This window comes from Drosophila subobscura, chromosome A, assembly GCF_008121235.1.
Source record: "Drosophila subobscura isolate 14011-0131.10 chromosome A, UCBerk_Dsub_1.0, whole genome shotgun sequence".
In the NCBI taxonomy this organism is placed as follows: Eukaryota; Metazoa; Arthropoda; class Insecta; order Diptera; family Drosophilidae; genus Drosophila; species Drosophila subobscura.
The window spans coordinates 11,686,877-11,700,056 of NC_048530.1; the positions used below are offsets into that span (position 1 = coordinate 11,686,877).

Sequence of the window (13,180 nt, forward strand, 5' to 3'; positions counted from 1 at the left end):
GGCTCTTTATGTATACCAAAGATGATCCCAAGATCAAGAAACATGATTATTTTGTTTTGTCTTTTGTGTTTTGATGTATTTTATTTTGGTTTTTGGTCTACTCCTTGGCATCTTTGTCCTGGGACAGATGTCTGTGGCTGGTGTGTGTGTGTATGTGTGTCGGGTGTGTGTGCTTATATAATGCATATAATAAAATAGTTTAAGCCTAAAAATATTTAAGTGTTCGGAGAATGCCTTCGGGAGAAAGTTGTCGGTTCGTACAAGGAAATAAACACATGAAGCTCGAAGCTCACCTTAAGACTTAAGATTAACAAAAAACGCTTAAAACGATTCACAAAACGTAGCAGAAAACAATAATACACACACACACATACACAGATAGTTCTATAGCTAGAGTTACAGATTAAATTACGGTTTACAGATATTACAGCTTTAACTTATTTTGTTTAGAGAGTCATATGCGATTTGAATGGGTTTCGGCTTCAACTGGCACTGGCACTGGCACTGGCACTACGCGTTGGGATGTGGCGGTATGACTACCCAGCCATCGTTCTCGACTGTGTCTACGCCGCTTATGTTTCCACCTGCTGCTGTCACCTCCTGGCCACCGTTGGGGCCCCATGCCTGGACAGAGGCGCCTGTCAGTGGATGGGGCTGTGGATGCAAGTGCGGGTGGTGGCTGGCCTGCAGTTGTCGCGAGGCGGGCAGCTTCTCCCACTGCTGCTGCAGATTGTTGTACAAACTCTGGAGTCCCTCCTGCGGAAAAATAAAACATTAATAAATAAAAAGCTCGACATGAATATTAAAAGGCAATTTTACTTTGTCCTTGATCTTGCGCAACAGCTCCTGTTTCTGGTCGCGCTCGGCGAGATCCATCTGGAGGATGAGCTTATCCTTAAAGTCCTGCGCATAGTAGAGGTTCGTGTCCACGCTCAGGTACTCCTTGGCCATGTGGCGGTGCTCACGGTAGATGGACTGCGATTCGGCATTATTCGGTATGGGGGGCTCTGGCTGCAGCTCGGGATCGAGTATTTCTGCCAGCGACTGCTCGGTGCCGTCATTCTCATCCGTATCTACGTCCACGTCCTGTGAATTAATGATCTCCTCCTGCTCGAGATCCTGGTCCTGCTGTGCCTGGGCATGGCTCAGCAATCCATTCGTATGGCCATGGCTGTGGGCATCGTTGTTGTTGGTCAGATCGGTGCTGGTCATGATCACCGGCTTGGTGTCCGTCACCGTGAGTCGCTCGCGGCCATCGCTTTTGGCTGTAATTGGAGTGACACAAATCACAACGGATGAATTTTCATGGAAAACAGATGCCTAACTTATGCATGGAGGATCTGTCCTAGAAAAGCAATAGCCCTTCCGTCGATTCAAATAAAACGTTCTATACAATTATGAAAAAAATGTGAACAAAAATGTGCAATGCTTTAATATTTATGTTTAATTTCAGTTTTATAATTAATTCAATTCAAAATCATTATTTATTTAAAGGCAATTGTTCACTAAATCAGTTTCAATTCCAAAAAGGAATGCGGCAAATTGTGCAAAAACATTTAAGGTCTTAAAATTGCCCAGAATTTTGTATCAATTTGTATAACAATACTAGAAGCATTAAATAAAATTGTTTAATAAATTATACTTGAAGAGAAACTCCTTTTTAACCACTATAACTGTTACTCATAAAATGTGTAATTAAATTTATAGCTCAAAAATCGTATGGGGGCTGGGGGGCTATAACCTACTATATATGATCCAACAACTGTGCAGATCGTTGGTCTGTTTGGTGTTGATCAGAGCCCGCGTGTCGCACATTTCGGATTCCTGTGGTGGCTGGCAAATGTTCGTTTCGATTCCCTTCAGGGCTTGACTAAACAACGTCTATACCCTGGTTCTAGATCATTTTCATTCTCACAAATATTGTAAAGAGCACACTCGAAAGCTAGAGGGCTGCGCTGTTGTATGTGTCACGCGTAGGAAATCCTTCACATTGTTTCCAACTGAAAGATCGATCGATCTCTCCCTCCCAATGTCTGCTTTTCTATATTTTTTTGTATTATTTTCCGATGACGTGTTTCTCCGACGAACACACACAGACACAAGAGCGCACACACCGCCAGATAGTCGGTCGGTCTCTATGTGCTTGTTGATTTTCCACTGAATCGCTTTTTGGGGAAAACAAACCACAAACAAATAGTAAAACTGTTGGAAATTTCACTTGATTTTTTCTTTCTTTGGGTGGTTTTGGGGTTTTTTTGGTCAGATATGAATCTGTTTGGGGCGTGTGTTATTCGCAAACTCGATTCCGGCCAGAGTCCGGCAGCAATTGACGAAGTTTCGCGCGTTTCGGTGCGTCGCCCGACAATTCTGTAACATCTCGTAGAGCACTCAAGACCTCACGGCGCTCGGACGCAGACTGAGGCACACAGAGACCGATGCCGAGACCGAGACGGAGGCATCCAAGCAAACAGACGACTCTCGCCGGGGATCTTCTGCCTGCGCCTGAACGCCGTCGCGTTTCGGCAGACGTGGCAAGATGGTGCCGAGATGGGGCAGAGACAGAGGCAGAGACGGTACGGATCACTGCTGCGGCTGCCTATGACGCTCCCAGAATGAGTATACTGTGGCACCATTCCCCCCCACCAGCCCATGGGGTGGAAAATCGCACGATGATTGGCGGCTGGGGGTGGCTTAAGTGGATGTGCTTTGTCCGCAGAAAGATTGCCGCGCTAAATGGCATCACTCATCTGAGGGAGGGGTGGAATCTATTTAATATGAAATTATATGATTATTATGATTCCATATCCAGACAGTTGCCGCTCCCTCTCATTTAATTCTCATAAGAAGAAAGGGATTCCATCATTGATCCATGGTTTATGGCCTAAGGATGGGCCTATATGGATGAAGGGCCACAAAATTACGACTTCTAAAAATACTGACTTATTCAGAATAATTCAAATTATTCTTAAAAAAATCAATAATACCGACAAAATATTAACCGAAGAAAATAAAATAGTTGCAATATTTACAGAGCTATTAAAAAATAGCTCAAACAAAGGATCCAAAAAGGGTTCACAAATTAAACTAAACTTTGGATTACAAACTTTTCTTAATAAATAAAATTTTCAAACAAATATTATAAATTATTTCGAATAGGAACCGAAGAATGTAAAGTACTTTTAATATTTATAATCACTATACATTGATTAGACAATAATGAAAATTCGATAGTAAAATTTAAAAAAATACAGCATGGATGATCACATAAAACCTCCAAAAGGGGTTTAATATTTCCATGAACAATTTCTGAGCAGATGTGGGGGATCCTCCCACAGCACACCGTGTAGAAGCTCGAAGCATTTTCCATGACGAACCAAAACCTGATGAAGATTCATTCAAATTCATTCCGATGCCAGGCCCCGAACATTGATCAAATTCGATGATTAATGCAGTTGGCATCTGCAATTGGGAAATCTCAAACAGATCGCCCCAAAGAGAGGGAGCGACAGGGAGAGACAAAAGAGAGAGACGGTTGGTATGGGATAATAAAATGGAAATCATTTTCCTATATGTAGCTCGTAGCACTGACGCAGCAGCCAGCCAGCTAGCCAGTCAGTGAGCGAAGTGAACTCTACGGTACAAAAAGAAAAAAAAGTATCTCAAAAGTATCCTCGGCCACTTGGCTGTTGATGCATTTACTATTTACACATTGCAAAGTGTACTCTATACATATCTATGCTATATTACATAGTATACATCGTATTTAGTGGTGTGGGGGGGCAGGCATTGAGTGGTAAGATTGCCTCTGGGACCGCGGTCTGGCTGTGTCAAAGAAGAGCCAAACGATTTGGCTCTGCTACCTCACGTTCTCCTTCGGACTCTTATATATCCCCGCATACATATCTGTGTAGATCTCTACAGTGTATGTGATCTATATATATACGTTTGTGTGTGTGCCCATATGTATGCGCCATTTAGACGAAATCAAAATAAAAGTGAGATTATTGCCGAGTGAGTCACGTCATGGCGGCGGGACTGTGGAGACTGAAGCTGAGGCATCGTCATGTGTGCGTTCTGTACAATATAGCTGCCCCACCACCTTCCTCCCCCCGTTCACCACCCTGGTGCTCTCTGCGCTGTTCAGCGACGGAGCATGCCTTTGGCTATAAATCTGTCCCGAAATTGCCAGGCTAGCTAACAAATTACAAATTATTTAATTGTGCAGCAAAATTTTCGTGCAACTATTTGGTTGTGCCTCGGATTTTGCCCTGGGATCCACAACGAGGTATACCTACTTTGAGATGTCTCTTGACTTCAGTTAAAATGTGTTCAGTTAGGGATTTCCGTCCATTACTTTTTTTGTTCAAATGTAAGCCAGAAAGGGTAGAAGTGGAACATTTTATGGGTAGCAACAAGTATCAAAATAATCGAATCTTAATGTTTTTTGTCTCATTTAGACTATTAAATCATTTTTCAGAATATTTGGGAATTTTATAATGGGATTTCTTTTAAAATGAAATGTCCATAAAGATGGAATGAATGAATTGCTTATAAATTGTCCCTTATTTACTGAGCTATCTGTAAACTCTTAAATGGGAATCGGATACTCTCTCACTTTACACTTACCTGAAAAGATGGCATAGATTGTTTAAGACTAATATTAATTTCGTAATTCTTACACCTTGAATAATTATCCCAAATGTACATATGTACATATATCATTCTTTCAAGCAAAAATATTGAACAACATCATACCGGTAGGTAGGTTGAAACCTCCTAGAGCATTTGGAGGCCGATAGTGACCCCTCGTTGCGAATGAGTGCACTAAATATTTATAATTTATGCAGCTCAGGCACAGCCATAGCAAAAAATACAGCCACAAATACACCAAGAGTAGAGACATTGACAATTGAATAATGTTCAAAAAGACTTTCTATGCATTAGGCAGAGACACCGCAGCGGCTAATTAACCAAACATTCATTGAGTACACGGTGCGTAAAAGAGATGGCAAATCAGAAAGAGATGGGGCTAGTGCATTGTTTACAAAATGCGTCACCTACACAGCAACCAGCAACGAGCCATCAGCCACCAGCTGCCTGTGCCACCAACCACCAGAGCTGACAATGCGCCAAGCCATGTGCAACAACAAAAAACCATTTAGAATTATAGCTGATCGATCCGAGTGGCTGATAGAGGTTTAAATACCCTTTTAAGTGCGGAAATCTTGTATCTGGGAAGTCGCAAGAAAGCCTTCTAGGCTATAACAAATAGTAGCCAAATTCTAGGCATTTGTTAAGGAATCTATTGCAGAAAACGGAAAGCTGTGCAATGTCTAAACTCTGATACTCTGAACTTACTGGAACGCTGTAAAATAATAATAGAATAAAATATAACAGAGATTCTCTGTAGAATCCTTTCATGTAACTATTTACAGGTAGACTTTCCCGGTCTTCTGTTTACCGCAAACAAAAGCAAGTGCCACAAAATCGCATGCAGCGTCCAATATGCGTGTGATTCATGGGAGACAATCAGACGACAACGACGACGAAGATCGACAACAAATACCACTAGTTGGGTTTGTGGACTCACCATGCGTGCTGCTGCTGCTGCTCTCGCTGCGACTCAAATCGAATCCATTCTAAGGAGAAGAACGGAGAGAGTGAAAAATCAAGCAGATAAAGGGTAAGTTTTTCAATTTAAATCACGCACCGCATCTACGTCGAGTGTGAGCTGTTCCATGGGTGTGCAGGCCATTTGGATCATGCCATTGCGTATGGTCTCGAGCCTCTGGGTGGCCTCCACAGATGAGGTTAGATTGAAGCTATCGTTCGTCTGACTCTCATTGCTCTCCTCCTCGAGTATGGCGTCCCAACGATTGCTGCTCATTTGGAATTGAGGATTATTGTCAAGATGCCCCGAATTCGTTGGCGTTCTATCTGCTGATGATGTTGATGATGAGGTAGTATTTTCGGTCGTTGAGCTAGTCGTTGTTGCATTTGCATTGGCATTGGCATTGGCCGCCGTTGTCGGTGTTAACTGTGTGGACGAGAGACTCAGATCCGTTGTGGAACTGAGACTACTATCATATTGAGCGGCCACAGTGCCGTCGCTCTCTTTGGTGACAATCTGGGATCAACAACAAGCAAGGAATTAGTGAAAGAAATTGGTGGTTTCAATTTAGAGGCTCACCTGTTGATTTACAAATGTATATTCTAGGGCCTTGTCAGCGCCCGTATAGTCTTTGACAATCTCATTCATAACGCCCACAATATACTGCATGGATGGGCGATCCTCGGGTGCTGTTTTCCAGCAAGCTGTCATTAGATTTTCAATATGCTTGGGGCAGGTCGTCAATAGCGGCGGACGTTCGCCTGCAAAGAAAAATGTATTTAATGATTTGAAATGATTAAAGGAGTCCGTCCACCCCTGCCCGTACCCTTGTATATCTTCCATTGTATGGTGTAGGCATTGTCAATGTCCTTGAAGGGCTGCTTTCGCGACAGCACCTCCCAGAGTACAATGGCCCAGCTGAATATATCGCATTTTTCCGTATATTTTGAGCCCTCGAATACCTTAAAAAGATTCATAAAAGATTAATAAGAGATGTGTACGTTTCAGCTCTTTTTAGCGTGAACTCACCTCGGGTGCCATCCAGGCAGCGCTGCCACGATTATTGGTCATCATGGTGGACTTATCGGCCACAGTGCCGAAATCACATATCTTCAGATTGCGTCCCTTGTTGGTCAGCAGCAAGTTCAGAGGCTTGACATCGCGATGTATCAATGGCTTTGGCGTCATAGCGTGCAGATAGGCCAAGCCCTGAAGGAAAGAAAGAGAATGAAGCAACGGCTAGGAGCAGCATGGATATTATGGATTACCTCCGCACATTGACGCGCCCAACTCATGGCATGGGCCAGCGAGTAGGCCGGCTTGACCTTGCCATGCAGAAAGTTATGCAGTGAGCCACCTTCGGCATATTCCATAATCAGATATGTGGCCTGCTGGTACGATGAGATGCCATGGAGGGCAATGATGTTGACATGCTTAACGCGCGACAACTGTTTCACCTCCTTCTCGATGTCCTTCTGCTCGGCACTGGCAAAGAACTCCTTCACGGCCACCAGTTTTTCGCGCCAAACGGCCTTACAGACCACCCCATAGGAGCCGTGTCCAACTTTCTGTGTAAGGCCAATAATTAGTTGAATTGTATTTAATTATTAATTGATGTAATGCAATGTTTCACCTCTCGCAGCGTTAGCTCGCTAAAGTCCACATAGAATGCCTGCAGTGCATTCAACGATGCGGTGGCCATGCCGCTGCCTGGCTGTTGATTCTGCTGGCCCGCCCGGATGCTTGGGGATTGCTGGCTGGAGTCTTGTGTGTGTTTATTTGCTTGCAGTCAGACTTGTTTGGGGCCTGCAGACATTGATGGCGTAGAGGCGGAGCAGGCACAGAGTTTTATATCGACCAGCAGAGATTCGCACGGAACGCGAGTGCGCACATCCTTCACATCCGAACGGGGTCTGGGAGGGAACGTGTGTGCCTGCCTGCGGACTACACACAACAGCTGGCTGGCCTCACCTCTACAGTCACATGGAACGCATCAGCATGGGGCGGGTAATGGATGCACTTGAGTGGTTTGTTTGTATTTGGGCAGCGTTTTAGTACAAATTTTTAATAAAATTTAATTCTCATTTTTCGATTTTGGCTTCGCAGTGTGACCGTTTGCTGTGTTGGCAAAGTGACCAACCGAAGACGTCGCCTTACAAAATCGCATAAGTTATCGATACGCATGTACATTATTTTAAATGCTCGTAGTGAAAGATTATTAAATTGTTAAATTAATTAAATTAACTAAATAAAACCTTTTCTTTGCACTTTGACGCCATCTGTTGTTGATATTTAAACGTTTGAATGACATAAAAAGTGATTTATGGATGCTCGCTAGATGGCAGCACTGGCAGAAAATAAATGGCGCGATTTGAATGCAGCAGTGCGCTTTCATACATCGATTTCGATTTTGAACTTAAACTGTTGCAAAGAGAACAAGAAATTTAGTCCAAAACATGTACTATAAGATTTAAATGCTAATGCACAAATGTGAAAATAACCACACTCCCACAGCGATGGCAATGTGGCAGCCGATGAGCCGATATAATTGCATCGATACTCAATGCAGTGTTAAACAATACATTCAAACTAAGCTTAAAACAAGTTAGATTTGATTGTTTGAATGTGAATAATAAGGATCAGATGCTGCGATCTGTGTCCACGTCGGGGTTATCTTTGCTAGCAGCGCTGATTCAAGCCGTCGGCAAGTTTTGCCTTGGCTTGCTGCTGACGCCGCTTGCTGGTGGCCACAGCCTCGTCAAAGAGTCGTGAGAATACCTTCTGATTGAAGTGCAGCTGACGTGGACGCGGAGAGGGTGGTGGCGCCCGCACCAGAGGCGGTTCGTTGCCAACTTGTCCTTCAGGCTGCTTAGGATTTTCCGGCATCTCCTCCGGCCACAATTCCGACTTGGGCAAGAAAAGGGCACTTGGCGTTGGTGAGCTGTCCTCCCATTCAAACCGTTCTGGAGCCGCCAGACGCTCCAGTTTCGGCTTTTTCACCTTTGCCGCAGACTTCTGTATTGGTTTAGAATTATGGATTCTGCTGGTTTCCGTGCATCTCTTCGGCGTTGTCGACTCGCGACTGGCCCACTTGGCATAGGCGGCTGCTGGCGTCAAAAGCTTGCGATTCATCACTGAATTTGACGAACTCAGAGACTTGGGCAGCCTCATGGTGCTGTAACTGTAGCCATTCTCCCGCAACATTCTATTAGAGATTTCAAACAAAAAATTTCCAGTACACGAAATAAATTCAAATTCGAAGTCACAAAACTGTTTGTTTACACTAGATCCTAACTAACACTATTAGGCAAGCCAACCGCCATTTTGAAAAAACGGATCTCCAAACCTATCGATAGCTCTTTTCGATCATCCCTAAAACTCTAACGAGGCGAAAGAATTTTTTGTGTGTGCTGTTTCTTGTCGTAAACAACGATCAACGCCATAATGTCGGACCATCCACCTGAACGTACTTGGGCTGAAGTGCTGAAGGAGGGCCTTGCAACACAATATGCTTCTGCCACGGCTTACTTGGCTCAGGCGTCTGAGCCGGAGGCAGGTCAGCAGGAGTCACGTGCCTCTTCTGAGTGGATCGGCGACTCAACGATGGAGCAAGCTGTGATGCCCAACCGCAACGGGGCACAGCCATCACCATCGTCGGACATTGGAGAATCTCCAGTAAGTGGCGTAGAGAGAATCCTATTCGACACACCGCAAGACGACAGTGAAATTCATTCGCTACTGGACGAGCCAAATGTGCTGCACGAGCTTGTGCAGCACACACCCATTCTACAGCTGCACGAGTTGGAGCCTCTCCGAAATATTTTCCCTAGCATAAACAACGTCACGCTGACGCAATGGCAACTGGACGCTTGGCGCATGCCCATGCCTGCCACTGAGCTGATTACGTTGCCACCACCGGGCTCAACTGTGCAACATGGGACTTGCTCCTACTGCTTGAAACCACTGCTCCTGCAGGTTCCACAGCAACCTTGCTTATTGTTTCCGGAGCCATGCTGCGCCGTGCGACTCTGCTGCTCGCCAGAAAATCCGTCGAATGGCAGCCAGAACAGTGTCGGCTCCAATGGTAAGTAGATTAAACTTAGATGGTGGCTTCTTCATCCTCTCCCCTTACAGTGCGTCCGACAAATCATGGCGGTGAAACCGGTGGCCCACAACCACAAACCTCAGTGGGACCGATACCTGCCGCAAACGTGCAAGCGGTGGCTCCGATTGGTGCCCGTTCGTCTTCGGGCCCAGCTCCAGGCGGGCAGTGGCCGCACATCGCTGAGAGCGGCTGGCACCGCGCTCGTGCACCCACCAGTGCGCCGAGACAAGTCGCCATCGTGCAGCCGATGGCTTCGATCGGTGGCTGCCCATGGTCGGGCCCAGTTCCAATCGCCAGCCAGCTCTCGTTGTCCCAGCGAGCCCGCCGACGAATGGGCCAGAATCCGTTTCTCGCAGGTCACCACGACTACAACACCCCAATGCCAATGCTCGACCCTAACGCAGACTTTCGCCGTTGCGACTACTTTTTGGGTGAGTGTCTGACGCACCTTATCAAAAGTGCAAGTCAACTAAATACATACATATATGATGCATGGAATTATCCATGTTTGGAGGAATGTCCTCTTTCCCATGGTGGCCCTGGAGAGGTGCACCGTTCCAACTAATTCATAAATAACTAGAACTACACCTGCCCCTGCTTGTGATTGTCTTTGCCAATACCGACTTCTACGAGTATATGCGTGTTATTTTACATCACTTGCTAATCCAAAAACTACTTTTCTTGCCCACAGCCGGAGACGCCAATGACGAATCCAACTCCAGCCAGTTGACGGTGACCAATGGGGGAACCGGAGATGGTTACATTGTCCGCTTAAACAATGAAAATTTGTAATCAGTTCTTATTGATTCATAATTGCTAGTTTTTAAATCTATTTTTAGCTGCTGCTGCTCACAGGTCAAAATTATATCAATGAGAGAGACTTGAATGCAAGTCTTAAATCAAATTTTAACAACAATTAACATTGATATTTTTTAAACTATAGAAGAGATCTATAGAGAGACCTGTTGATCACAGCACTTACCTGAATTAATGTTCCTTAAAAGAAAGAATCAAGCACAGAATCACTTGAACAGAAACGAAATGTAATCTAATTGTAACGATTAGTTTAAAAATTGCCACTTTGGTATCCACCTAATAACAGCCTGGTGATAAATGTTCAAACAAATCTATTATATAGATAATAAAATGCATAGACTCTGTATAAAATGACAATATATTTGTATTTGGCTTAAACGAGGCGATTTGTAAGAATACAAATATGTATTTACTATAAACATAAACCATTGAGTAATGGAATGTCTACATGTAATCCTGCCCAGACCAAATATATTTGTACATAAATATTACAAATATTTATCATGACATTTCATGGTTATTTTTACAATATACTCATATGTATACTAATTGCCATAGTCGTTGTGGTATTTACTTGTGACTGAATAAGAAGAAATAAGTAGATGTCCGTCAAAGGCACACGGAATACAAATCAAAAAGGAGACAAGAGAGCTTCGCTCCATTACAACTAATACATCCATACAAATATGTGTGCTTAGGCGGGAGCATATGCAAAAGGAAAAGAAGAGAGGACACAGAGAGTTCTAAATCTATTCGTCTTTGGGCATATATTTATAACAGATTTGGTTTGTTTTATATTAAATCCGATAAATGGAAGTTATAAGTTAACAGACTGATTAGGGATCGCAATATACGTTTACCAAGTATTCAATTAAATTGTCTTAAAGTTTGATAATATGAGAAACATCTAATAATCTTCGTAATCTACTTACACATATATTTATGTACATTTGTACATACATATAACTAATATAGGTCTTGTACCAACGGTACTACTGTCTCAAACACAACTAACCAAATCACAATCTTTGTTATCAATGCTTACAGAAATACTATTAACATAGCTACATCTGGTAAACTTATCGACAGAAAATAGTTCCTAAAATAAAATCGCAAGGAGATAATCACAATAGAAATAATAATATTCACTTAAATCGCTCTATAAATAATTGAAAGTAAGCGAAGAAGAACCCCAAATGTGAAAATGGTTATAAAGGAATTCTTAACTCTCAGAAAAGATAAAAAAGATGTCTCTTAGCAAGTTTGCAGCCGTAAAGGAAACCAACTTTGACGATTCAAGCTCTAATAGCTGTGAGCATTGGTCAACATGGGGCCCCTACGGTAAGCCACGCAGCTGTGGCCCATATCCATATGTTAAGAGTGAGCAAGCCGATAAAGAAAACCCCGAGAGCACCAGCATGGAGGAGAACTCAGACGAACTAAATTCAACTAGCTCAGATAATTCATGGATCCCCATGGGGAGAACTGTTTATCTGCCTAACACGAAAATTCCTGCGCCTGTGGCCTTGGGCTGCCAGGTGAATCCAAGGAAATATAGAATGTGCTTTCCCCGGGACAATAATTGGACATTTGCCTTTTAAAATTCTCCTGTTGGCATAAACACCATTCACCCCTGCCCTCTCTCACACCCAATCAACCACCAAAGACTGCCCAGATACCAAATGAGAATTTCATAATTAATTAGTTATTATTAATGTTTATTCACTCATTGTGAGTTAAAATTTGTCGTCGCTAGTTCATTCCTGTTGGTTTGAGGTTATCAAGGAACCTTTAACACTTTAAAGTTTTAAGGACGGATGATATAATTTTTTTTCGACTTTATCTGAGTTTTCGAGGCAACAAATTTGTTGAAGCCCTAAATCTATTAAAAAAAGTTGGCTTGGTTTAAAGGGGAAAAATTGTGTCCGGCAGTGTAATTAGTTTTTCTTTTTATACAAACTAAATTCTGCAACAATTGCAAACCCATTCGAATTTATCCCATCTCTGGGTAAATTGAGTTCTGAGAGGTGAGATTCGAATTTACTTTTTATTCATTAACTTTAATAACATGGAAATTTTTCTGGTGTATATTTTAGCTTTTCCGTAATTTATGGACTGTTTTTCTGGATAACCTTGGAATTATCGTACCCATTGCTGGAGGGCAATTAAACTAAAAGACTGCTGAAGAATTTACACCCATCGGGGGTGGGCCGTGCATTAAGGTTGTTTTTATTTAATTACAAACAGACAGACCGATAGAGAGGAACATTTCACATGTAAAGGAGAACAGGAGGACATTTGAAGCGGTGTACATGAATGAAAATGAAATAAATTAAAATAAGTGTCGAAGCAAAAGGCAAAGCCAAAAAAGGACCAACGGACGCCAAAGTCGCTGGCTTTATGTATTTTGTGTGTGTGTGTGAGTGTGGGCAAAGTAAAGCTCTCACACACGCACACGAAAATCTCTCTAATGTGCATGCATTTGTAAAGTTCGAGTATCCTTTTGATACCCTTTAGACGTGGAGTTTACGACTTAATTGAATTCATTCAAATAATATGCAAGAAAAGTGGAAACTATATAAAAATATAAATTGGAGTAGATTAAAATCATACAAATTAAATGAATTAATCATTTAATTAATTGTGAA

General features: G+C 42.9%; 2 protein-coding genes across 2 annotated transcripts; one reads left to right on the plus strand and one right to left on the minus strand.

The window, feature by feature from the left end:
* Positions 1–104: 104 nt before the first annotated feature.
* Positions 105–7,739, minus strand: LOC117894299 (mitogen-activated protein kinase kinase kinase 7). The gene is made up of 9 exons (XM_034801268.1): positions 7,245–7,739; positions 6,880–7,179; positions 6,641–6,820; positions 6,438–6,573; positions 6,191–6,372; positions 5,711–6,127; positions 5,591–5,639; positions 820–1,265; positions 105–756 (listed from the first exon to the last, which is right to left on the minus strand). The coding sequence occupies exons 1-9, from the start codon at positions 7,311–7,313 to the stop codon at positions 511–513; spliced, it is 2,025 nt and encodes a 674-aa protein (XP_034657159.1). The 5' UTR covers positions 7,314–7,739; the 3' UTR covers positions 105–510.
* Positions 7,740–9,055: 1,316 nt separating this feature from the next.
* On the plus strand, positions 9,056–10,508 carry LOC117895132. Its single transcript, XM_034802552.1, has 3 exons — positions 9,056–9,695; positions 9,746–10,147; positions 10,408–10,508. Exons 1-3 carry the CDS (start codon positions 9,056–9,058, stop codon positions 10,506–10,508), a joined length of 1,143 nt encoding a protein of 380 aa, XP_034658443.1.
* The last annotated feature ends 2,672 nt before the right edge of the window (positions 10,509–13,180 follow it).